Raw genomic sequence first — 25,028 nt, forward strand, 5'->3', positions numbered from 1 at the left:
AAAGCAAAAGATGGAATCCCATGGTAAAGGGCTACCTTACAGTCTCAGGCTGATAATTCAGCCCACTCGTAGCCAGAAAATCTTGTATAATGCCAAAATAATTCTGGCTATAAGAAATGATAACACAACCTACAGTAATTAGCATTAGCCAATACAGCCTAATCCAGAAACAATCATATACAAAGCTCACCTGATCATCTTTGTGCAGGTGCATTTATGTATCTCTAAGAGAAACATATAATTATGAACTTTCATCAATGAAATATAGGGAATTATGCACCTTTAGGGGGGAATCCAAATATATTATATGCACTTTGCTATAGTTATTAAAGAAGCATGTCATCAACATGTATTGCTACCATTTGCTGAACAAACACACCACTAATATCACTGAAAAGCACACAAGATTTAAAACTAAGTAAAAAACGAATTGCACAAACAAAATTCAGTACTACCATTAGATGCTTAGTAGCCCAAGTACACCATTTTGGAATATTCGACTATATCTGTTCAGTGAAATGTACATTAACACCCTTTAATTCTAGGGGATTGACACTAATTTTTGCAAAGTTGCATGCTTGAGTCTAAATGGAAGGTATGACACTGCCTCCTACAAGCAAGTTCAAGTTGACTCTTTTTGGTATACTGACATGTCCTTGAGTTTTGGAATCTTCTTTCTTCTCCATTACTCGCTGAACACCCTCTTGGTACCCTTCTATAAAACTTTTAAGAGAATCTCTTTATGCAGAAGCTCTGGTCATATACACACGCTGCCAAGCAGGTCTGAGGGTCTCCATTCCCCCTCTAGCAACAACAACTGTATATTCCCAGTAAAAGATACACATGCTTGGTCAAAATCACCATCACAAACTTATTATTAGATTAAAAGTAGAAGGATTTAATATGGAAACTAAGAATACACCCAACCTAACAGAATAAGAGCCAAGGTTTAATGTGTTCAGAGAACAGCAAATCCACATTTGGTTGCAAAAAATGTCAAAGCAGAGATCTGTAAACAGTTAATGTACGTTTTCAACTACTAACATTGGTTTTTGACATAATTGTATTTCAAAATGCAGATAGTTTATATTTAGATTCCCAACGTTATTTTATACGCCTAAAAAGATCCTCAGAGTGATGTATCTGATGAATTAAGATTGTGTCTGATAATGAAGTAATGAACTACCATTCAAAGAGTGAAAACCCAACCCCCTTCATCTGGGCCATTTGGAAGCAATTCAAACTCTTTTAAGTATCTTTTCCAATAGCATCTGAACTTGTGTGATTTTGTATTCCAGAATGAATGAGGCATTAATAGGCATACCCCATAATGGAAGATCATCTGAACTTGTGTTTAGCGCACTGAATACCAGCAGATTTGACAACCAAGGAAAGAAACAATGCCAAAGAGTAAGTTATTCAGCATTTTATTCTAAAACAAAACTATTAAAATGAAAAGTGAAAACAAACAATAAGGACCAACCCACAGAACAAACCCTCATTCACATCATTATACCTGTCAAGACAACATTATACCTGACAGTTCAAGCAATAGAAATAGAAAGTAAGGTGTTATCATCCTTAAAAAAATCACTTCTAGCATTTTGCATCTTTGCTTGAAACAGTGCATAATGGCACTTGGTAGATGTATAGTTGTAAGGAAATCTAAGGATGATAAACCCCATTAATTGGTAAATGACCAAGCCACTATTAACTCAACTGAATAAGGTAGCCAAGAATTGGCTGAACTGTCTAACATTCACAGATAAAGAATACCCTAAGAGCCCTCCATAAGTCTAACAGAAAATCAAGTTTATTTTGATATTATTTCTTTTGAATGTAAACAGCATAATTATAATAAACACTTGGTTTTGACAAAAACTTTCTCAATATGATTTTGATTATAAGCTACTTTGAAACAAATAAGTAAACTCAAACATACTAAACATATAGATATTATCAAATCAAATCAGCCATGAAGTAGGATATGATAAATGAAGGTAAACCCAAACATACTAAACATATGACTTGAAAGACTTTTCTGGATGCTCGTACTATCATCTCCATTTGAAAAACATATCCCTTGGTAACACAGCAACTAATGATATCTTCAAGAGCTGATTTCTTATAAAGTCTAAAAGACATATCCCTTAGTAACACAGCAACCAATCTTATCTCAATCACAATCACAATCAGGAAAAGAAGGGAGTATAATGGACACACAACAGGAGGTAAATGAGTTGATAAAACTAAAACTATATAGAATACACACCACATATTCGTTGTGCAGAAGCCAAAGAGAACCAATTTTCAGCTTGTTCTGTGTCTGCAACTTCTTCTTGGCTTCCCTGAAATACATAGCAACACACAATATCATACTCATCATCATGTTTTAAGTCAAAACAGAGCAGCATTGTAGGAATTACAGTAGCAGTATCCGTCTGCCATCAGTGGTTAGTGTAAATGTAGATTCAAATATGAAAAACTAAATTTTCTTAAGAGTAAACAGTACATAACACTATAACAGTATATGCTTACATCAGTTCCACCCATGACCGGTACCATGACTAATGGGATCAATACAAGTGAGCCAGCCAATGATAGATAGTGCTGTAAGCCGTAATAGATAAGAGATACTGCAGTCAAAGGTGCTAATGTGTAAGTAAAAATACAGCAACATGATAATGCTAGGAATAAGAAAGGAAATGCAGAAATTGGATTCTTTTACCCAACAAACTCAAAATCAACCCCAGCCGAAGCCATCGCAGAAACCTTGAACCGCATCTCCACCAGAACTTGACACCAATGTTGCTCTCTTACCGACCCCAAACAAACGGACTCTGGGTAGAGGGATCTGAAAGTTCAAGACAGGGGAGAGAAGGGATCAATTTATAAGCAAAAATATGGGTACATCAAATCAACTCAGATCAGAACAAAGCTGTAAAGGAAAATGGAGGAGATAGGGGGTAGGCAAACAACCAGTAAAGAAGAACTTCCAGCTGGTTTTGGTGGCTTGAAGGTACCTACGGATCGGCCTTCGATGCAACAGCACGGCAACAGCTGGCCGGTGGGACGTCGAACCTCCTACATCGGTGCAGAGTGAGCTGGAGCAATAGGTACAGCGGAGTCTCGGTGAAGTAGGGGGGACGAATGAGGATGGTAATCAGGGGAAGATGCAAGGTGGGGGAGAGAGAGCTGCTACATCGGGACGAATGAGGATGGTAATCAGGGGAAGATGCAAGGTGGGAGAAAAAGCAATTGAACAAAGGACTAATACAAGTCAACCTACAGTTAACCAGACCTTGCATTTGCAGTTTTCGTGCACAATAGAGGCCACCATTTTGTGTAATAGAGTTAATGCTTGTTGGTGAACCTGTAGTATTCTCATCCCTAATTATCAATTACAACCCAGCTGAGTCCAGCTTCCTTTACTGTACTTCCTCCCTTTTTTTCATGTAACCCATAATTTTCTACTACAACATTTGTTTGTTTTATTTCTTGCATTGGTATAAGATCTGAGATTCTTCCAGCAGCTGCATAAGTGCTAGAAATGAGGAGGGAATCTGTAGGATGCGCTGCATAAATGTTGTTTATGACATCTTTTACATACTCCGCCAATTTAACATCTCCATAGACTCGGCAAGCAGAAAGCAGTGTACGCCATGCAGTAGCATCACCCTTAATTGGCAAGCTCTTGATTAGTTTATATGCTTCATGTAGCATCCCTGCTCGACCCAAGAGATCAATAAGACATCCATAATGCTCAATATGTGGCGAAAAGCCAAATTCCTGAACCATGTGCTTAAAAATATACATCCCCTCAATTACAAGTCCTCCATGACTACAAGCAGTCAGAATTGCCAAAAAGGTGACTCCATTTGGTTTAAACCCCTCGTTCTCCATCCTATTGAAAAGCCTAATGGCCTTAGTTGGCTGGCCATGAACTCCATGACCTGAAATCATGGCTGTCCAAGATTTCACATCTTTATCTTCCATCCTCTCAAATATGCCCATAGCCTCATCTAGAAAGCCACATTTAGCACACATATCAACAAGAGCTGTTCCCAGAACTGCATCCAGTTGTAGTTTCTCCTCTTCAATAAAACTAGTAACGTGACGAACTAGATGTATAGATTCGGATGCAGGGCAAGCTGAAAGCAGCCCCACAAAGGTAGAAGAATTAGTTTTCATTCCTTGAATTCTCATTTGCTGTAATAAATACACCGCTTCTCCTACCAAACCATTCCTTGCATAATTTCCTATTAAACAATTCCATAAGACAACATCCTTTTCAACAAGACCATCGAAAATCTTACGCCCCCAATGCACACGACCAATTTTCGCATACATATCTATCAATGCAGTAAGAACATTCAAATGAGAACTAAGTCCAATTTGGATACAGTAACCATGGAGGGACTTCCCAACAACAAAGTCCCCTCTATCACCGGCTGCTGGCAAAAGGATCACGACGGTGGCAGCACTAGCTCTAAGCCCACTCCAACACATCTTCCTAAACAAATCAAAAACCAAATTAGGCTGAGAAACAACAAGACACCCACCCATCAAAGTGTTCCAAGAGACTAAGTCATTTCCTTCAGGAAACTCATCAAACAGCTTATGTGCATCTTCAATTCTTCTCCAAACACAATAAAAACGCAAAAGGGTATTCTTAACATCAACAAACATCCCATTCCCAGACCTCACTGCAATCCCATGGACCCCTTGGCCAAAACTAACATGAGAACCTCGACCACATGCTTTGAGAACCGCAACGAAAGAGAACCGGTCAAGCTCACTCCTCTGATTCCTGAGTTGATTGAAAATGGGCAAAGCTTTATTGGGGTAATGACTGATTGAATAGCCTCTGAGCATTGTGTTGAACATGAAAAGATTGGGGGTTTGAATGTGGCTGAAAATGGAAGCTGCATAGTCCATGTCGAGAATGGAAGCATAGAGAAGCTTGCTGAGAGTGAAAGGAACGTTGGTGAGAGCGGTCTTAACCATGCGAGCATGAAGTTGACAAATATCAGAGGTGTTTTTGCACGAGTTCAACAATGCAAGAGTGGTGTTTGTGATGCCATGCATGTTGATGTTGTCGTAGGCAGTGGCGGATCCAGAAATTTTGTGGAGCCTGGGCAACATTGGATATGTTTGGATCAGTTAGGAGATTTGGATCGGATAAAATTGAATCTGACAAAGACGTGATTTACGTTTGGATGAGTAACTTTGACTAAAATTGTAAGTTAGTGTATAGTGTAATGACCAAAATGGTATATATATTAAATAAAATCAAATACTAAACTAAGGAATTAACTTTCAGTTAGAATCCACCACCTTATAACACGTCGCAACTAGCTGGCAATTCCTTGCTAAAAAATGCCACTGGGCTATGAATGTTGCATCCAAGTGTATGAAAAATCCTTCAACATGATATAACATATCAGTATAATAAAATGGAAAGCCACCAGAATAATGGATGAAAACGAGTGCGAAATTGAAATAAAAAACTGGAGAGTTTGTGGATGATGTGAATCAAGAATAGATCATAACTTTCATGAGGATCATAGCTTAAAAAAACGCAAAGCATCAGAGGGTGGAATCCATCATCAGATTCAAAATTGGAATCCAAAACCTCACTCTGTCTCTCTCACTCACTCTTTCACCACAATGACTACATGCTTCTCAATCTCACATTCTGACTCTGTGACCACGTGCTTCTTCTCAAATCTCAATCTCACAATGAAATTGACAAACCGCCCACCCACAGGCCACATAGCCCACACTCTCTCTGTCTCTCACAGTCTCACTTCTTCACTCACCCTCACCCACAGGCCACAGCACTGAGTGACACAACCCTCTTCACCTCACCCACCGCCACTGCCTCACCGTCTCACACTCTCAGGCTCACGGTCTCACCCACCCACGCCAGCACAATCGATTCACAGAGATACAGTTCCAGACCCTCACCCACCCACGCCAACACAATCGATTCACAGAGATTCAGAGAATCAGAGTCAGAGGACAGAGATAAAGTCACAATTGATTAAGAAGTTTACCTGCTTCTGCTTGGTGGTTTCGTGGAAGGAGCAATTGAACAATGGTGAACAGAGGTGAAGCCGTGCGTGAAGGAAGTGGTGAAGCCGTGCGTGAGCAATGAACAATCGAGCAAGTGAAAGAATAGGGCTTCAGAATTTTGTTTTTATGAACTAGTCCCTGGATTTTTCCCTTGCTTTGGGTTAACCCAAACATTATAATTACTAGGATTTTACGGAACCTGTTTATCTTATCCTTTGTTCGGATTTTTATCCTTCAAGTGTATAAACATATCATTACTGCTCATTTTATGTATTTAAATGGTTTGTTCTTATACACATCAACAACTTCAGCTAGAGGCAAATCAACATCAATTCCATGAAGAGTCAACCTTGAAGTGGAATAGTTAACATAAAAAAATGAGATAACATATCATTATGCAATATCAGAATAAGTTAAGCTAATTCTATGTAGTCATCAGTATGTACAAAATTATTCAATGTAAAAATGACATGGGATAAGTTCAAATATCTCACTCATCATGAAATGAGACAGCTTTAGGTATAGCTGGATTCCATAGTAGGATAGTGGCATTCATAACATTCTGAATTACAACATCGCCTAAAAAAATGAAAGAAGTACAATTTCAACACAAATACAGCATGAAAAGAAATAATTAATACTTAGAGACTGACATATTTTACTTAATGAGCATTGTTAAAAAGAATGAACTGTGAATGATAGTAACAAAATTGAAAGGTTAACCTACCCTTGACTGTCTTGATCTTCATAAATTGAAGAACTACAACATGCATACGGAGACCATCAGCAACAACATGTTGTTTTACAACATCCACATAGTGGTCAAATAAAGCACAATTCATCTTCCCTCTACAAGAAAAGGAAAGACAATATAAGTATAGAGCCAACAAACTTTAATTACCTAAATAAGTAAAAAGTTAAATAATAAATAAACAGTCAAGATAGGAATATACTTATAATCTGTCAGCTCCAGCTCTTTCATCCTTGTTACCTTGCCAGCCTTAGGGTATTTCTTGAGAAAGAACGAGCATGGCATGTACCTGAGGACCTTAATCTTTCAGCTATGCAGGTTTGTTAAAAGTTCCTTATATTTTCTAGATTATCATGCTTTCTGAAATATCGTAAAAGAGACACAATTTGCTAATGATTTCGATGCAGGAAGCATGCAGGGTTCTTGTTGGGTGCCATGATTTTAGTTCCTTCAGGGCAGCTGGTTGTCAGGTTGTTTCTTTTCTCCAATGTTGTAACCAATAATTTGTAAAGACAAAATTCCAAGTAATCAGTAGTTTTAAGTGGAACCTTGTTTGTGATGCAATCCTCTTCTATATTCCTCTGAGGAATGATGGGGCCTGCACGGTTCTTAGTCAATGATTTGTTTGGTGAGCTTCACAATTGCCAAGCAGCAGTTATTATTGCGTTTTCATTTAGAAGAATTCATTTTAGTTTAATGATCTTTTGTACATTCTTTCAAAAGTGTTCTTAACATGTCTTCTGTTTTTTAAATCAACATTAGCATTCCCGTTTCCAAGTTCTGTATCATGTAATGTGAAGTCTATATGATCTACCCATAAAATTTGACAGAAAATTGTTCCATTACAGGCAAAATCACCAATTAGAACTTTAGATGAACTCAGTGTCAGTGAGGTAATACCAAGTCCAAATTTTCCGTCTTTAATGGATAGAGAACGCCAAAATAAAGTCAGTGGTGATCCTCAAGGCTGCCACAGAAAATCTGAAGCTGACATTCCACTAACGGTAACTAGTGAAGATGTAGGATTTGGTAAAAGAAGGCAACATCGTTGCTTAGTGGTAACAGCTCGTGCACGTTCTTTTCTTTACCATCAGGTTGGTTATCTTCCTTGTAATTGAAATTTCCGAGTCCTATGTTTTGCTTTGTGATTTATCCTGCAGGCGCAATCCATTTGGTCTTAATACTGTTAATCCATTCCAGGTTAGGCTTCTTGTTGGTGTTCTTAAAGCTGTCGGCACAGGAAACTTGACAATTCCAGACGGTACTCAAACTTGTCATAGCTATCTATATACACTTGACATTTTTACGCTCTGATTTGGGCTAAAAATGATCTCATTTGTTCTACCATTTCAGTTGAAAGAATTCTGAATGCGAAGACGGTTACAGCCACAAGTCCAATGGCTCCCGCATGTGGTCTCTACCTGGGAGAAGTGAAATATGATCTACCAAGTTCGTAGACATTGAGTCTTGAAGAAACGCCATGGACTCAATTATAGAAGCTATAGGTAAATTAATGGACCTGGATTCGTCAATGTTCAGATTATCCTTTGGGAACGTCCATCTTTGTCTTTTTCGTCCTAAGCCGTAAGTTGGATATCCCCTTTTTTGAGGCAAGGATGTAAGACTGAGTTTCATATATGCAGGTAGAGCTTCAAGATTTAAAAGCAAAATAGTGAGTTAGTATTGACCTAATCAAGACATTAGCTTTCCGTTCCAAATTAAGAGACTGTCTGTTATCAGATGCTAGGGAAGCTATTGTAATTTGATGTATTTTCCATTTTTAAGCCAAGCTAGTTAAACAATATGTTTCATTTAGAAATCAAAATATAAATGAAAAACTCTGGTGCTGAGAGTTAGTATCGATAAGAGATTTCAGTACAGGAAGAGGCGCGTTTTAATAAATTTACCTGACTATGATACTTGTGCTATGGTTATGTCATTCTATATTTTGCTTTTGTAAAAACAAAAAGTTAAAACACGAATTTTTTTTTTTACACATTTCTCATTTTTAGCACAGAAGATCTGAGTCACAGTGCCCTGTCTATATGCACAGGCAGATCTCAGTCTAACAAAAACTAATAAAGAAAGATCAGAATACAAAACTACAAAATCTGCTAACGTTCTCAACAAATTGTGACTATCATACATTGTGAACTAAAACTAAAATATTAATTTAACAGGCTATTTAGAAGTAGTTAATCCGTTAAATTAAGAAGCTACTCCATGAAAGTCCCAATAGCCGCATGAATTGAACTAGCACAAGCAGAATTTCTTTGATGCAATAGGGAGTGTGGTCCACTCCACACAGACTGACTATTATTGGGGAAGAGAATCCCACACAAGCTTGAAAGTTTCGGGTTTTCAACACATAAGCTCTCAAGCAGCTTAGCCTTCTGATGTTTATCTTGTGAGTCCTGCAAGCAGATTGAACCATTAAGTACATCATGCAACTGCATATTACGTAAATAATCATAAGATCAGCTTAATGTAACTGTATTCTAGGATGTGATTTCTAGTACGAATCTTTGAAATACCTTGTGCTTCTTCTGTTGCTGAACAATTGCAGCTTGCCCTTCTTGTTGCATTGTTTTATATTCATCATGAAGAACAGTTGCATCTCCAACATTCGATTTCTCTGCCAAGGTTCCACCATGCTTTAAAGTATCATCCATCTCTCTCTTCTGACTGTCCATTTCAATCTCTTCCTCATCTTCATCTTCCTCCTCCTCATCTTCCTCCACATCATGGTTGTCTTCATCATCGTTATCATCATCAACGTCTACTGTTTCATGCTTTCCCTCAGAAGGGCTACGCTGCTTCTCACTAATCTCCATCTTTGCCACCTCTCCTTTGTCTACCCCGGCATCTCCATCAGAACCCAGTGATTCATCCGTATTTGACGATGAATCCTCGCCACCAGGGCTCTCTACAAGCATTGGTTCCTTTAAAACAAGACAAGGTTACCAAAATTATTGTTATTCGTTCACTTATGTTACATGCTAGTCAATATCGATTAGGTGGCCAAAAACTAGGGCTGATACTTTGACTTATTCCATGCTTGTGCATAACCCTCATTTAATGTTTGGGATCATATGTTCTTAAAAATTACTTTAGGATAACTGGCATAATGAATAGCACCAAGGCAGATATATAAAGCCAGTACAGTTATTAAATATAATAAGAAAATCTGTTACTGCTAGCTGTCAACCCATCTTTTCAGTCAAGAATTTTACCATACCAAGACATGATATGGGCCCAAAAAATGCAAACAATTCAACAGCCATCTATTTGAAAAGATTAACCATAGGCAACAAAACATTACAATACCTCTTGCTTAAACTCTTTAGCGTGCTTGTCACCACCAGTTGCAAAATTGCCTTTAGTAATCTGAGCATTCTCCTCCCGTTCCCGTTCCTTCCTACGGCGCTTTAGCACACAAATAGCGCATAAACAGTCATGTTTATGGTGTCTTCTGCAGATAAGATAAAACAAGCATGAGAATCATTTCAAATAAACTATTTGTCCATAAGCACTTGTTGTTATCCATGAATTCATGCAGTGGAGACTGAAGAAGGCACCTTGTCAGAAACTCACCAACATCAATATAATTACCCAAAGTTTACAGCTAAACTAAAAGATACATTTTGCAGAACATATTCTGAAGGAAATGCAATTCCCAAGTTAAAACTTCTCAAATTTAAGATTTATAATTCACCTTTGAGAAAAATACACTATCAAGCGTATATCAATTTTTTTGAAAGAAGTTAGTAATCTACAATCTATTTGTAAACTTGTATTGTTCACTATAAGTTGTTAACTTGATCATAATACCCATGAACACATTATCAAGTAGATATTTCATTTATCGTTCATGTGATATCAACCCTCAACCATTTCCACTATAAGAATAATTACCATATAAGGAATTGGAATATCATACAATAAATGGGGTTAAATTGAATTTTTGGAAATAATACCCATGGCGCTTTTTTTTCTTCTGCTTAAGTTGAGCAGCCTTCCCCGCTTTTCCATCAGACAGTGCAATATCTTCCGAAGTCTTCTCAGCACCTGATCCATAAGAAAAATGTATGTCCACATAGTTATCAGAATACCTTGGTGCAGTATCTTCTATGAAATGCTGATTTTCAGCAGATCATGCAAAAAAATAGCACTAACCTTCATTTCCCCGGAGGGTACAAAATAAAAAATTGAAAATTTGATTTTTCTTCTAATTCTATGAATCTATACACGAGTGAACTCTCTCTCTCTCTCTCTCTCTCTCTCTCTCTCTCACACACACACACACACACACACACACACTGACACACATTTTTGGAGTAGGGTTAAGAACTACAAAGATAAGAGAAATTTTCACTTTGGTAGGAGCTTCTCGGATAGTCTCCAAGGGTCTATAGCTCAAGCTTTCGACAAAAAGTTCAAAAGAGGAAGACGGGATGAAGTAAAATTTCAGAAGACTTCATAAATACCAGTATGTTTTGGAGGTAGATTCTTGAAAATGAAATCATAAACATAACTATAGTTTCTCCATTTCAAAATGACAGGATCTACCATATATTCCCTCCCTCTGTCTTCCCCACCCCGCGCATAGGAAAACAAAAAAGAAAAGGGACATGAAAAAGACAGGTAGAGGACAAGCAACCATGCAGAGAAGTGCGCTCAAGTATCTTCTTCAAGCAGAAGATTCCTCTAACGAATGGAAAAGATGCATATTTCTAGGCATATTTCATGCCAAACAGATTTGAGAAAGCGTAGTCAAGAGTGACATCACTAAATGCTTTGTACCTATCATTCTCACAAAGGAAAGAGGAAGGAGAATTGACACACAGACACACACACACAGAGGGGGAGAGAGAGAGAGAGAGAGAAGTCAATATTAGATTTAGTAAGACTGTAAGAAGCAATCTTTATCCATGTAAAATTAATAGTGAAGGCTAGTTCATGTTATCCAATATGTTTCCTATATATGAATGTTTCACCTTTCGCCCCTTTTGGCGGTTCACTGTATAACCCAGCAGCAGCCCAGTACTTCATGAAGTTCTTCTTTACTCGCTTCATAAGATCCAAGATATAGTCACCCTTATTGTTATACTTATAGCAGTTGTCCCAAATGTACTGAACATCCCTATAGACATCCTCTGAATTCATATACTTGTCATTCTTTTCAAGATTGCTGCATATGGTTCCAAAATCCATTGGCATGTCTATGATATCGAAATAGTCCTGGTTCCAGACAGCAGTGTGACATTTAGATATAAACAAGTAATAATAACAAAAAATCTCAATATTTGTTCCAAGTTTCACATTGAATCAGATTAGTCTCAATTATCATAGATTAACCTCGATGCCAGAGAAAGACAGCAACCACATGTCAAAGTATAACAAATATCTACCTAGTTTCTACCGAAAGCAAGTGTCATCCAGATTAACACACACAAAAAACAGCATGAAAAAGTGTGTGTACTTACAGGAATTCCCAGAGCTTGAGGGTTAACAGGGACATTGAAGGGTTCAGCAGCCTCCATTTTCATTACCTTCCTTATAATCTGTGCAGTAGAAACACATGAATGATTGAGAAAGTAAAAGAAAAAGGAAAAGGAAAATGACAATGAAAGTTGGAGCAGACCGTTAAGGAAGTATCCAATTGGTGCTTATTATATCGGGGATTTGTTTCTGAGAAAGGTTTGTCAGCATTTAATCCCAAAGCCTTTGAAGACTTAATTTTGATGCTACCAGTACCAGGTCTGATTGAAGGAGCCCCTAATTTTGCATGTTGGTGGCTACTCTCATCAGATGAGGTTGGTTGGGAGTCCAACAAGTTTGGTGCCCTGAGCTTGACCTTAACGCGGCCAACAGACTTCTTGGAACCATCAGGGTTTATGTTAGCAAGATCGGAAGAAGGTGTGTCAACTTCCATTCCAGAGTTATCTTTATACTCATCGGTTTCTTCTTTCTTCTTTGGCATCCCTTTCTTATGCCCGCGCTTGCGCTTCATGTTCTAAAACAAATAGAGACCAAAATTAAATCAACATATCTCCGAAGAACAACAACTTAGGTTTGAAGAGAAGGAAATGAGTTAGAGTTGAGGGAAGGAGTAATTACAAGGAGCTAAAATTCGATGTCAATTCAGGAGGAATAAGACCACGCCGGCCGGGAACAGGGACCCCTTTCTTCTACCGTCTCTGCTTTCATAAAAGGATCTAATCTAATCTAGGTTTTTTAACACGTGCTGCTGTTGCCAAATTATATTGGATTACTTTTAAACAAAAAAATCAATTTTATTACTACTATATTGGATTTTTCTATAATTTTAAATTTCATAGATTGAATTTTTTTATTTTACTTTTCTTTTTTCTGAAGAAAGTCACGTGAGACGCGCGTGAGGGAGCCACATCAGCTTCTCACGTTAGTTTTCTCATGGAAGGCAAACGGCAGACCAAAAATGCAACAACATGTATAGTTGGAGGACGTTTTTTTTTACTAATTTTAAAGTTTGGGGACAATTTTCGCAGGAAGGCAATAGTTGGGGGACCAAAAGTGCAATTAAGTCAATGCTTAATAATTCATGACATCAATATCACATTCATAAATTAAAACATATGCAATATTTTATTTAACTTTAATGTGTACTAGTGTTTTTTTCCTGTGCGTTGCACGGAGAACGTCTATTGTATTTAATGCATCAATCAATCACTTGATTATTATAAATATATTAAACAACAGATGAAATAAAATAGTCTAAAATGCTAAGTAGAGTAGACAAAAAGATTTATCTTCTAAGCCTGATCGAGATCATCAGGAACTCGTTTAACATTCTTCACGAACATGAAGACAATAACACAAATCATAAATATAAAGAATCACCAATAAAGCAGACGATAAACACATATTAATTATGGAAAAAAAGAATGTGATAGTAGCACAAATCACCGAAATCAGGACTATGAAAGATAAATCATAAAGTATGACATCATTGTGTTTATACCAAGTCATACAAATCATGATTTTGCATGGGAAGTTGTTCTGAAATTTCCTCCGTTTTCCCCTACTCCAAAGAAGAAAATGTGATAAACACATCCCTCATTAAGTAAAGCTTGAAACTTGTAAATCAGAGACTGCGTTACAAAAGCATGGATCTTACAGCCCTGATATTAATTTAAGAAAATATTAGGATTTGAATGGACAGTGAAGATTCTAAAATAAACAGAAATCAATAACTTATTGATACCTTTGCATCCATCAGCACTAAATCCATGGAGTAGGGCAATTTCTTCCCATAGAAGCTTGGGACTACCCACAACCGGATGGGCGTAGCAACAACTGCTCATGTATATTTGGAAGCGTTGATTTATGAGATATCATCATTTTTGAAACTTATCTAATGGAATGACACGTGTCAAGAAAAGAGAAGTTATCTAATGGAATGACACGTGGCAGATTGCACAAGGAGTTGTCACGTCATCAAATTAGCTTGATAGTCGTTGTTCTTTTCTAATATATATTGATTGATATTGATCAATGTTATTGATATTGATTTATTTAAATAATTATTTTAAACTTTATTTATTTTAATATATTTTTATTTATAAGTATGTGTCATTGGTAGACTAATTAAATGAACCAACTCTTGCACGCACTGATTTAGACCCACAAACATGCAAAATTGATTTGGTAAATTCTGTGGTACCCTCAATTTTTGTTGGGTATGGTACCCCATTAAGTAATTCTATAGATTATTATCATGTTATTCAAAGTAAATACTATATTTTTAGATTTTACTTTACTTGTCAATTAACTTTATCTCATGAAATTCATTTTTTGATTAAAAATGTACGAATGATGGTGATGGAGATGCGCGTAAAATGATCATGATAGATGGATGCATAGAGCTCAGAAAACACAACTTTCAAATCTGATCACGTCCCTAAGAATGGAACGCTGCATTATTACGATAGAACACAATCAAAATTTTAACCAGTACATGAGTCTTTATTGTTGAACCGACTCATTTTAGGTACCGCACATTAGTCTGGCTTAAGGTACCACAGCAAGCACCAATTGATTTTAGTAGTTGTTAGTGTAACTACTTACGTTTTTATTTTCAAATACGAAATTACACTTACAAATAAAGGATATCAAACCCTATAAGTAAAGCACAACAAATACACATTATAGAACAAGTTAGCATACTCTAATAAACTGGTATCAGATTAGTAAACTCAAACGTGAACATAAGTCTAACATAGCCCCAATTAGAACCAAAACATTAACAAAGAACTAACATAACCACAACCAGATCCAACAAACAAACTCATAATTAATTTTCATCCAATTCTTGATCTGTGACTCTCAAAGTAATATTTGTGTTGTTTTAATTTAAAACCTAGTCGGTACAATCCAAACTGCAAGAACACCTGCAATAAGGCTAACATCAACAAATGGTACTCATCAAGCACCACCATAACATGAACTAAGAAGGAGAAGAAGCAAAGAGCAAGCATGCTCGAAAGAGATGAAGTGAACAACATCACAAGACCAGAGGAGAGTGAAGGGGTAGGCACCTGCAAACGTCGGTTTAGGTGGTTGCCAATGGTTGTGGAAGGTCCGGTGGAGGTCGAAGGTCGAGCCATAAGGTGCTGAATAGAAATAACTTTTTATTTTGATCATATTTTAGAAAATACTTTCCAATAACACACTTTATTAAATATCATTCAAGTATGTTTTTCAGCTTTATTTTTTAGCAAATCAAACAAGTCATAAAATAGCAACTAATACGTACACTCTTCCTGTGTTTCGCTTCCGTTTCCTTTTTAAAAGCTTTGCTGCTAATAGTCGGACAAACTGCTCGGTGGGCAAGTTTGCGCGTTAAAGTTTCATTCAGTCAATGACTTGCAGAGTAGGACCTGGTTGATTGAAGTGAAACAATATTGGTTACTCTAACGTCACGATAACTCGATCAACATTTTTCATTCCCACACGCCAAGCATGTGCATTACATACATGAAATAAATCAAATAGAAACAGAAAATGTTAAATACACCGCAAGGCATTTATTTGTCGTCAATTTTTTAATTAAAGCTTCGTCCAAGTTAAGCAGCTGAAATAAAATAAAATAAAACGCGAGGTGAAGCAAACATAACATGTTTTTTTTCTGCATCGGAATACTAAGCGGATTAATATAAATTTATTTGATATATAAAACAGTCTCAATATATTTTATGGTTTACAGTACACCAATAGGTATATGACAATGATCCCGAGACTATCAGATTACATTAGTTAGTAGACTTTTTTTAATAAATGTTTTTCCATATAAATTCTTCAATGATTGAACCCTAGCTATTTTAAATGTTGCTCAATTATCTAATTGGGTGTATACCTTAATGATTTACACATGCACCTTGTGGTTGAGCAACCGCTTCCTGGGTTGGAGTTACTTCTTCTTGCGGATGCGTCGGGTTTCTCCTCTTTGAGGACGCAGTTTATTTCTCTTTTTTAGCTCATGTACCAAAAAAACAATCATTTGCATTGCCACAAAACTTAATTACCACTGGAAATTAATGTCAAAATTGTATTTTCATTTCAGAAACTAAAATTCAAAATCCATTTCATAATTTAGTTCCTTCTTTGTAGCTGTAGATGGAATATGTATATGTCGATTGAATGTTGATACTTTGTAGATGTTATAATATTATTTTCGCTATAAAAATGAAGGACACTTGAGTAGTTGAGTTGGTCTTTAATTTAGTTTGTGTTTAGATACTAATTTAGTATTATTTGAAATGGTTTTTATTTCAATTCTTCATAAAAGAAAATTGTTATGAAGGGATATATATATATATATATATATATATATATATATATTTTGGAACAAATAGTCCTAACGTTGGTTGAACCTACTCATTGAATAGTAGATTATAAATATATTGTGATGCAGTGGTGGCAATTAAGAAGGAAAGTCGACGGAAAGAAGAAAGTCTAAGAAGACAAGCAAACAACATGCCTAGCTAACAATATTCATCCTCCATGATAGAGCTATATATATACATACACATATATATGAATCAATCAACAAATTAATTCAAGCTGCTTGTCGCTTATTATACACAAGCATCGATCGCAGTTATTCTTATTGATTAATAATGAAAGAAGGTTCGGTTAGACAACGAGCTGCCTCAGCCACCAATAATGAATCTGATGAGGCGAAGAAGAAGAACAACAGCAACACAGAAGAAGAAGCAGGAGCAGTTGATGGATCATTAAGAAGGTCGCCGTCACTGGCGAGACGTGCGGTGTCTCAAACACTGACGAGCACGGCCACGTTGGCCAACCTTCTTCCGACTGGCACCCTGTTAGCGTTCCAGATGCTGACCCCTGTCTTCACCAACAACGGCTCTTGTGACTCCGTCACGCGGCTTCTCACCCTCATGCTCCTTCTCCTGCTCGGACTGTCTTCCTTCCTAGCCTGCTTCACGGACACCGTGAAGGCATCCGATGGACGCGTGTACCATGGCCTCGCCACCTTCACAGGCCTCTGGCTCTTTGACCACCCTGAACCGGACCCCTCATCATCGTCATCTTCCGGGTTGCCTGATCTGAGCAAGTACAAAGTGAGGTTGTTGGATTGGGTGCATGCCCTGCTGTCAGTTCTCGTCTTCTGTTCCGTGGCGTTGAGGGATAAAAACGTGGTCACCTGCTTCTACGGACCGAAGCCGGAGCACGAGACTCAGGAGGTGCTGAATATTGTCCCGGTTGGCATTGGGGTTCTCTCCAGCTTGCTCTTTGTCGTTTTTCCAACCACAAGGCATGGCATTGGCTACCCCCGCAGTTGACTCATTATTATTAATCCATCAAATCCCTCTGTATATTGTACTATCAAATTACACATATGATCGATGAGTTTAATATGTTTGTTAGCCTCCCACCACAGCTTTCCATTTCTTAAATATTTATTCCTATTTAGATTCTTTCATGACTTGGAGGGGTGCCCTGGAATCAATTGTCAATAAGTTGAAGTTGAACACAACCAACCTCACTTCATTATTTCTTCTATTATTGTATATCTATCTATCATACCTTGAGTTTTAATTTGTTACTCTTATTCTATATCTATCTTCTATTTTGTTTTTATTGACAATGACATTCTTGATGTTGCTTATATTAACTTCAATTCATACTTCTACTCTTCCAATGTCTTCATTAGGTTACGCTTCCACGCAACCTATTTTTATTACATCATCCAACCTTCATCTTTGGACTTTACAATTTATCATCATCCTTAACATCATTCTTTGTATCACTTTGACAAAAATTGTAAACCGAAGTATTTTGTGAATTCAGATAAAAGTCCATTTACATTATAATCAATTTCATAGGTAAAAGTTGATAGATAGTTAGATTTTATAAATATCTAATGAAAGGTTCAATTTTTGGACAGTATGTATGAAGAAAAAATTGTAAGAAGAAACCTGCCAACTTAACATAATTTCTGAACCTCAAAGGATTACTCTCATGAGTTGGCTATAACAGCGCACATACACAAACACAAAAGAAACTAAAGCCACAAACATCATTGAGTTGGCTTAGATTAATCTCATGGCTTGGCTATAATTCAAATTTCATTCTTTGCATCTGCCAAACCGACACAAAAGCGGCACAATGTGTCAATTAAAAAAGTTGGTCATTTAACTGTAGTGTCGATTCATTATCAATTAGTATCGGCCCCAACCGACGCTAATATTACTGGTGAATGTAACGCTTGCACGCTGTTCATTAGCGGCGATTTCCAACCAACGCTAATTTTGCTGACCAAATTAGCGTCGACTCTAGCAACGCTAATGTGAAGTGGATTTTATTCATCTCTCAAATCCTAGAGGTTAGCGTGGATCATACTCATCCGCCAAAATTGTTGAGTTAGGGTTTAAAAAGAAAAATATTTAAGGTGGAAAAATAATAATTTTATGATGCGTGAGAAATAATCCCCTCTAGCTAGATTTTGTTTGGTCAATGCCCTCTAGCTAGTGAGAAGAGCTTACATTTCCCATCATGTTGGTTGTTGGGCTGATTGTTTGTGTGGGCTTGTTGAGTGCCTTTTCTCTTATTGCTCTCCAAATATTGGAGCACAAAATAAAGAAAACAACACAGATTTTGACAAATAAAATAAACACAGATGAGTATATGAGGCCCCGTACGTTCATGATTATTTTGTTGTTGGATCTACCCTCAATTAAGAAAAAAAGTATAGTTTGAATTATATTTGTGTAAAATTGAGACCCAAACCCAAACCTCCCACCACACAAAAAAAAAATCCAGGTTGCATAATTTTTTGAAATTCAGGTTGCATTATACTGGGGATACTTGTAAAGTAATTAAATAATTTCATTACTACCCTAACTGATCAATTTTGACGAAGGAAAGGATGTATAGCACAATAAAATTTGACATGTATATACTATTTCACATGATAATATATATAAATACAAATGATGATTTTGAGCCTCATGAAACTAACTACAACACTCCTTTTAAAGAAGTGCAGATTAAACAGTAGTGGTTATTCCTACATCCCTCTTTATGGTTACCAAATATCTCTCTCTATATGACGACTAAAGAAAAATCTAACCCCTCCCCAAAAGAAAGCTAAGATATTACAAAACGAAGCCAACACAAAATTTACCAAATTAAAGGAAGAAAAATGAAATTGCATTTGAACTAAACCAAAAGGTCTTGTTTAAAAGTGGGTAGACAAGGTTGAAGTTTCTTGGTTGCTGGGCCTGGGCTTGTAATTGTGGAATAATTAGAGGAAGATGATTGGTACTCTAGTGTAAGTGTTTGCTGAGGAAATTCAGAGAGCATCTGAACCACTTCCCTCATGGTGGGTCTCTCCACACTGTTCTCTTCTAAGCATAACATTGCAATGAACAACATGTGCATTGCTTCCTCTTTTGGCACCACCGTTAGCCTCACATCAGCTATGTTCATCACCTCTTCTTTCCGGCAATTCGTTGCTTTCTTACACCATTGTACAAGATCCACACCTTCGCCGAAATCTCCCACCGGTTTCCTCCCTGTTATTAGCTCCAGTAGAACAACTCCAAAACTATAAACATCACTTTTTTCATCCACCCTCAATGTATAAGCATATTCTGCAATTCATCATCAAACAAATTATATATTAGTCACTGACTAATAACTTCACCACATTAATATAATAAACATTCACATGGAATAGAAATATAAATTCTCAATTTCATGATGATGATGATGATGGGTGTTGCTTGATTAAGTGAGTGTTTGATACACAGTAGAAAACTATAATAAACAGAAATAATTTCTCTTAACTTTTATGTGTCCACCATAATTTTGGGGCCACTTATAATTTTTCATGATGTATCTAAGACACACAATAATTACTTTATTTAAAAAATTGACTCAAAAACATAAGAGGTGGTCCAAAGACAAGATCATGACAAGTTGCAAGCAGAATCCCAAAAAACGAAGAGAAGGATGAGTGGGGGATGAAGTGTCAGATCTTGACCTCTGACTGTGAGATTCAGAGGGGTGGGTGACACAGCGCACAAGGAAGGGTGTCTCAGTCTCACAGACAGACATTTCATTGTTGTGTTCCAAAACAATTCTTTTTCAGTTTCTCGAGGAAATTCCACGCATCATCACATTAATCATACCTCTTCATGATTCTATTTGACATACTCCTATCTTTTACTTTACTATACTACTAAATACTATACTACAGCTATATCACTCCCCACTTTTCCTTTTTATTTTTCTCACTATCATGATTCTTCAATAACATAATACTTCTTTAATATATTATTCATCATACAATATAATCAACTTTTTCCCAGCTCTAATTATGGGTGTTGAAGCAAATGGATCATGATTCATGATAAAGTTTGGGCACAATGATTAAGAGTTTAGAATATAACTATATGCAGCTAGATACTCAAAATTCTTCGTTGGATTGTCATGATGGATATGGCATGAGGCTCAGTTTTTAATTTTATCCCAAACAAGTTGGATCACATGCACAAAAATGAGGTTATGAAATGGTTTCCTTGCACTCTCACTATCCTACATCGTGCAATCATGAGATTCGTATTGACCAAAAAACAAAATGATGAGATTCCTAGACCAAATTGTTTAAACCATCACACGCTGCAATAGTTTGATCTGCACGCTTGACATCAAAATGTTGATTAGACATGTGAATCCAATCCACAGCAGTGATCCCATCAAAATAAAAACATTCCCATCTTAACTAACTTAACTACCAAAACTAAGTACTACAGTAAAAATAAAAACATGTTACCAAATCAATGTACCTATGTTTGCGGTATGCAATTTTTTTCTGCACACATAAATGCGATAAAATTGTGTGGTGGGAGAAGGTGTGAGGATGATACAAAAATTAATACCCTAAAATAATTTATTTTTAGTGAATAATATAATTAAAGAAAAAAAAGTAGAGTGAAAAACAGAGTGTAATGTAGGAAACATACCAGGTGCAATGTAACCGTAGGAGCCTGCAATTGAAGACATGTACTCGGAGGCGCCGGTATCCACCAAGAACTTTGCGAGGCCGAAATCAGCGACGTGTGCTTCGAAATTTGAATTCAACAGAATGTTGTTCGACTTCACGTCTCGGTGGAGTATCAATGGTGAACAATCATGGTGAAGGTAGCAGAGCCCTTTCGCTGAATCAATGGAGATTTTGTACCTCATGTTCCAGCTCAGGAATGCACCTTTCTTCCCATGCAATGCCTCACCTAAGCTTCCATTCCTCATGTACTCGTACACCAGCAGATTTGTGTCCTTGTTGGAGCAGAATGCGAGTAGCCTCACTATGTTTCTGTGCCTTATGTTTCCTAGAGTTTGGATTTCAGCTCGGAACCCATGGTCATGGCTGTTTGCACCGAACCCCATCAATTTCTTCACTGCAACTTCGACCCCGTTTGGCATTTTTCCATGGTAAACAATCCCAGCACCTCCTCTTCCAATCACGTTGCCATCTTTCACGCATTCAAGGATGTCTGAAACTGTGAATTCCACTTTCTGGAACGTTGTCATCTTCCAGGAACCAGGGCCATTCCTTTTGAATGACTTGGATTTTATAATTGCTGCAATTGCAAATATTAGGGAGCATACCAATAGGCCAAGGGCAAATATTAGCTTGAAATCTGCAGGGCTTTTTCCAGAATTCGATGCAATTCTCGTCAGATTACAAGGGTTGTTTAACAGAGAACCACAAAGTTGAGGGTTTCCTGCAAAAGATGAGGCATTGAACAAGCCAAATTGCCCTGACTCTGGCAATTTGCCGGAGAACTCATTGAAGGAGAAATCAGCAACAGTGAGGCTTTTCATGGTTCCTATTGATCTTGGGATGGTTTGGTTCAAATGGTTTCTTGACAAGTTCAAGTAATTCAAGATACGAATATTGGAAATTATAGGAGGGATGGAGCCAGAAAGATTGTTCTGGCTCATGTCAAGGTAGGTAAGATGGACACAGTACCCAACTTCAGGAGGAATTTCCCCAGATAATGAGTTTCTGCTAAGATCAAGCTTTAGCACTTGATTGAGTCCTCCAATGGAAGGTGGAATTGGACCTGAGAACTGGTTTCCACTAAGCAAAAGGATTTGAATGGTAGAGAAATTTGAGACTGAATATGGTAAAGGACCAGACAAGGCATTGTTTGACAAATCAAGTTGTTCTAAATTAACAGGCTGAGAGGAACTATTAGCATTCTCTGACAAAGTTCCTGACAAGTAGTTGTTCTGTAACTCAGCTAAATTTAGCTTAGGAAGGTAAAGAAGGCCATTTGGAATGCTACCATTCAGGTAATTCTGCCCTAACCTTACTCTAGTGAGACTGTAACATGTTCCCACACCTTCAGGTATGGGCCCAAAGAGGAAGTTATTCAGAAGAATCAAAATCCTGAGCTGGTTTGAGGAACACAGGTGAGGTGGAATCACACCAGTGAGCTTATTGGAGGACAAATCAAGCACTTGCAGATTCCCACTCAGGCCTAGGTTCTGTGGAATTTCTCCTGTGAAGTTGTTCATCCACAGCCCGAGTGTCTCTAAATCCTGCAAGTCTGCAAGGTATTCCGGTATGGAGCCGTGTAACCTGTTCAAGAAAAGATTGAAAAGCTTGAGTTGTTTGAGGTTGATGAACTCAAATGGGATTTCTCCAGTGAGTGCATTGCTGGAAAGGTCAAGGTGCACCAAGTTAGTCAAGTTGCCGAGCTGTTTTGGTATTGAACCAGAAAGCTGATTGATATGCAAGTAAAGAGTGTTGAGTTTCTTCAAGTTGCCTAACTCTCTTGGAATTGGACCATCCAAATCACAGCTTGAGAGATCCATGTGAACTAAATTTACCAACTTTCCAAACTCCACTGGAATCCCACCTTCAAAAGAATTGTAATAGCCCAAATAAATCTCCCTCAAGTTAGTGAGATTTCCCAACTCACCTGGGATTTTGCCACGAATGTCATTTCCTGCTACTGAGAGATACTCCAGGCCTGCTAAATTTCCATAGCTTTCTGGGATTTCACCGTAGAAGAAGTTCCCACCAAGATCCAAGTACCTCAGCCTCTTCAAACTCAGAAGCCCCAGAGGGAGCAAGGCTGTGAAGTTATTGTTGTAGGCATCAATTACTTGTAAGTTCTCCAGGGTGGTGTAGTTCCAGTCCATGTGGCCACTGAACATGTTATTGGAGATATTGAGAAATTGAAGGCTGGTCAAGTTGGTGATGTCAATGGTGCCAGTGAAGTTGTTGCCTGTAAGGGAAAGGTGTGTGAGCCTATCAAGTGTGGAAATTGAAGGAGAAACAGAGCCATACAGAGCCATATCTGTTAAGTCCACCGACTCAACTCGTCCCTTGTGGCATTGAATTCCAGCCCATGAACAAACTGAGCTGAAATTGGAAGTGTCCCAACTGTTTAGAACTGGGTGTGGGAATTGGAATCCTTCTTTAAGCAAGACTAGGACATGGAAATCACTTAGCAAGGATGAAGCACAAACAGAGGAACCCAGAAGAGAAAACAGAGTGAAAAGAATCAAGGTCAAGGGGACCATGTTTTTGTTGGAAATAGAATGAAGTTAACAAGATAGAGTTTGGAAGTACTCGGAGCAAAGTCGACAGGTTTTAAACCCCCGGCAAAAGGGAAGAAAAGTTACAGGAATCTGAGAAACTTGAAGCGTGTGAGGAGGGATTTTGGAATCAAACATCTTCAACGAAAGAGTCTTGAAATACAAGGAAGTGGAAGGGGCTAAACCCCTCCTTTTCTCTCTTTCTCTTTTCCTTTCTTTTGCTATCTTTTCTTTGAGAGAAGAGAACGAGAAGATGGTGGATTGATATTCTGCCAGAAAATGGTTTTACACTTGTTATCTATATCTGCTTTATGGTTTTATTAGGAAAAGCTCACAGGCAGAGGAAAAGAAAAAAGCAAAGAAAGGGAAAGAGATGGTTTCTGAAACTTGTTTAATGGGCGAAACAAATGAACCTTTAAAAAAAATAAAGACGTTGGATAACAGAAATTTAAAGTTCAGATTAGGGTAACAAAAAAGTAAAGGTTGATGCTCTCTTTCTTTCCTCATTCGCATGACAAAAATGCCCCTTTAGCTTTAATCAAAGGATGTCTCTTTATTGCTTTGAATAAGAGAGGTGATGGAATGGAATTGCACTTTCAGTGACTCAAAATGGCTGAATTGCCCAGACATTGCTGCTAAATAGCTATGTTCCACCATGGTGTGATATGAATTTTTTATTTATAATGGAAAAAACACAAAAAATGGAAAGTGAATACTCATTCAGTGGCTGCCACTGTTCTAGACTGTCTCAAAGCAAAAAAGCACTGTGGCCAGTGGGACTCTATGGTATTCAGCTGCGTATAGGCATCTCAACCCACAAAAACTACTAACTTGGGGTTGGTTTGCATGGAAAACAAGATATGGCTTCCCCTCCATCTTAATCTTTTGTCCTAATTTCCTGCAAATGACATTTCTAGCTTTATATATAAATGTTTTGTTTCATAGAAATGATAAAGTAAAAAATGGTAAAAGGAAGGCTCTATAAGATTTATATGGAGTAGCTTTGGCATTAATTATAAAACAACTTATTGATGAAAAGATTTCCCTGGCCCTGAGTAATATTACCTAGTTG

The 25,028-nt window shown here is 37.4% G+C and overlaps 6 protein-coding genes across 16 annotated transcripts; 2 read left to right on the forward strand and 4 right to left on the reverse strand.

The window, feature by feature from the left end:
* Positions 1-430: 430 nt before the first annotated feature.
* Positions 431-6,316, reverse strand: LOC130723543 (pentatricopeptide repeat-containing protein At1g26900, mitochondrial-like). Of its 11 annotated transcripts, XM_057574625.1 has the most exons (9): positions 6,060-6,315; positions 5,338-5,423; positions 2,980-5,193; positions 2,729-2,854; positions 2,539-2,636; positions 2,273-2,348; positions 1,187-1,362; positions 928-1,009; positions 431-817 (listed from the first exon to the last, which is right to left on the reverse strand). In XM_057574625.1, exon 3 carries the CDS (start codon positions 5,143-5,145, stop codon positions 3,391-3,393), a length of 1,755 nt encoding a protein of 584 aa, XP_057430608.1. In that variant the 5' UTR covers positions 5,146-5,193; positions 5,338-5,423; positions 6,060-6,315; the 3' UTR covers positions 431-817; positions 928-1,009; positions 1,187-1,362; positions 2,273-2,348; positions 2,539-2,636; positions 2,729-2,854; positions 2,980-3,390. The 11 variants fall into 11 exon arrangements, with proteins under 11 accessions (XP_057430608.1, XP_057430607.1, XP_057430609.1 ...); XM_057574624.1 differs by having other exon boundaries at positions 431-1,362; positions 2,980-3,195; positions 3,302-5,193; positions 6,060-6,316; XM_057574626.1 differs by lacking the exon at positions 928-1,009 and having other exon boundaries at positions 1,325-1,362.
* LOC130725826 (uncharacterized) lies at positions 6,101-8,681 on the forward strand. The gene is made up of 6 exons (XM_057577015.1): positions 6,101-6,145; positions 7,046-7,147; positions 7,237-7,299; positions 7,678-7,923; positions 8,030-8,090; positions 8,183-8,681. The coding sequence occupies exons 1-6, from the start codon at positions 6,101-6,103 to the stop codon at positions 8,284-8,286; spliced, it is 621 nt and encodes a 206-aa protein (XP_057432998.1). The 3' UTR covers positions 8,287-8,681.
* Positions 8,682-8,924: 243 nt separating this feature from the next.
* On the reverse strand, positions 8,925-13,110 carry LOC130722824 (uncharacterized). Its single transcript, XM_057573671.1, has 8 exons — positions 12,950-13,110; positions 12,474-12,845; positions 12,316-12,393; positions 11,827-12,070; positions 10,807-10,897; positions 10,157-10,301; positions 9,364-9,771; positions 8,925-9,243 (listed from the first exon to the last, which is right to left on the reverse strand). The coding sequence occupies exons 2-8, from the start codon at positions 12,840-12,842 to the stop codon at positions 9,046-9,048; spliced, it is 1,533 nt and encodes a 510-aa protein (XP_057429654.1). The 5' UTR covers positions 12,843-12,845; positions 12,950-13,110; the 3' UTR covers positions 8,925-9,045.
* A 493-nt stretch (positions 13,111-13,603) lies between these two features.
* LOC130722825 (uncharacterized) lies at positions 13,604-15,640 on the reverse strand. Its single transcript, XM_057573672.1, has 3 exons — positions 15,409-15,640; positions 14,076-14,167; positions 13,604-13,992 (listed from the first exon to the last, which is right to left on the reverse strand). Exons 1-3 carry the CDS (start codon positions 15,512-15,514, stop codon positions 13,846-13,848), a joined length of 345 nt encoding a protein of 114 aa, XP_057429655.1. The 5' UTR covers positions 15,515-15,640; the 3' UTR covers positions 13,604-13,845.
* A 1,162-nt stretch (positions 15,641-16,802) lies between these two features.
* Positions 16,803-17,953, forward strand: LOC130726424 (protein DMP3). Its single transcript, XM_057577682.1, has one exon. The coding sequence runs from the start codon at positions 16,990-16,992 to the stop codon at positions 17,677-17,679; it is 690 nt and encodes a 229-aa protein (XP_057433665.1). The 5' UTR covers positions 16,803-16,989; the 3' UTR covers positions 17,680-17,953.
* A 1,315-nt stretch (positions 17,954-19,268) lies between these two features.
* Positions 19,269-24,467, reverse strand: LOC130722421 (leucine-rich repeat receptor-like serine/threonine-protein kinase BAM3). Its single transcript, XM_057573142.1, has 2 exons — positions 21,367-24,467; positions 19,269-19,992 (listed from the first exon to the last, which is right to left on the reverse strand). Exons 1-2 carry the CDS (start codon positions 23,939-23,941, stop codon positions 19,559-19,561), a joined length of 3,009 nt encoding a protein of 1,002 aa, XP_057429125.1. The 5' UTR covers positions 23,942-24,467; the 3' UTR covers positions 19,269-19,558.
* Between the last annotated feature and the right edge of the window lie 561 nt (positions 24,468-25,028).

Source organism: Lotus japonicus, chromosome 6 (assembly GCF_012489685.1).
Source record: "Lotus japonicus ecotype B-129 chromosome 6, LjGifu_v1.2".
In the NCBI taxonomy this organism is placed as follows: Eukaryota; Viridiplantae; Streptophyta; class Magnoliopsida; order Fabales; family Fabaceae; genus Lotus; species Lotus japonicus.

Bases quoted from the DNA above. Each gene is read 5' to 3' on its own strand.
- LOC130723543 (XM_057574624.1), bottom strand. From the start codon at position 5,145: ATGTTGCCCAGGCTCCACAAAATTTCTGGATCCGCCACTGCCTACGAC.
- LOC130722825 (XM_057573672.1), bottom strand. From the start codon at position 15,514: ATGATCAAAATAAAAAGTTATTTCTATTCAGCACCTTATGGCTCGACC. The intron at 14,168-15,408 runs GTGCCTACCCCT...ATACATGAGCAG, and splicing joins ACCTAAACCGACGTTTGCAG to TTGTTGCTACGCCCATCCGG. The intron at 13,993-14,075 runs GTATCAATAAGT...AATTAATATCAG, and splicing joins TAGTGCTGATGGATGCAAAG to GGCTGTAAGATCCATGCTTT.
- LOC130722824 (XM_057573671.1), bottom strand. From the start codon at position 12,842: ATGAAGCGCAAGCGCGGGCATAAGAAAGGGATGCCAAAGAAGAAAGAA. The intron at 12,394-12,473 runs GTCTGCTCCAAC...TCTACTGCACAG, and splicing joins AATTGGATACTTCCTTAACG to ATTATAAGGAAGGTAATGAA. The intron at 10,302-10,806 runs GTATTATTTCCA...TCTTATCTGCAG, and splicing joins AAGAAAAAAAAGCGCCATGG to AAGACACCATAAACATGACT.
- LOC130725826 (XM_057577015.1), top strand. From the start codon at position 6,101: ATGGTGAACAGAGGTGAAGCCGTGCGTGAAGGAAGTGGTGAAGCC. The intron at 7,924-8,029 runs GTTGGTTATCTT...AATCCATTCCAG, and splicing joins GTTCTTTTCTTTACCATCAG to GTTAGGCTTCTTGTTGGTGT. The intron at 8,091-8,182 runs GTACTCAAACTT...CTACCATTTCAG, and splicing joins AAACTTGACAATTCCAGACG to TTGAAAGAATTCTGAATGCG.
- LOC130722421 (XM_057573142.1), bottom strand. From the start codon at position 23,941: ATGGTCCCCTTGACCTTGATTCTTTTCACTCTGTTTTCTCTTCTGGGT. The intron at 19,993-21,366 runs GTATGTTTCCTA...GATGAATTGCAG, and splicing joins CTACGGTTACATTGCACCTG to AATATGCTTATACATTGAGG.
- LOC130726424 (XM_057577682.1), top strand. From the start codon at position 16,990: ATGAAAGAAGGTTCGGTTAGACAACGAGCTGCCTCAGCCACCAATAAT.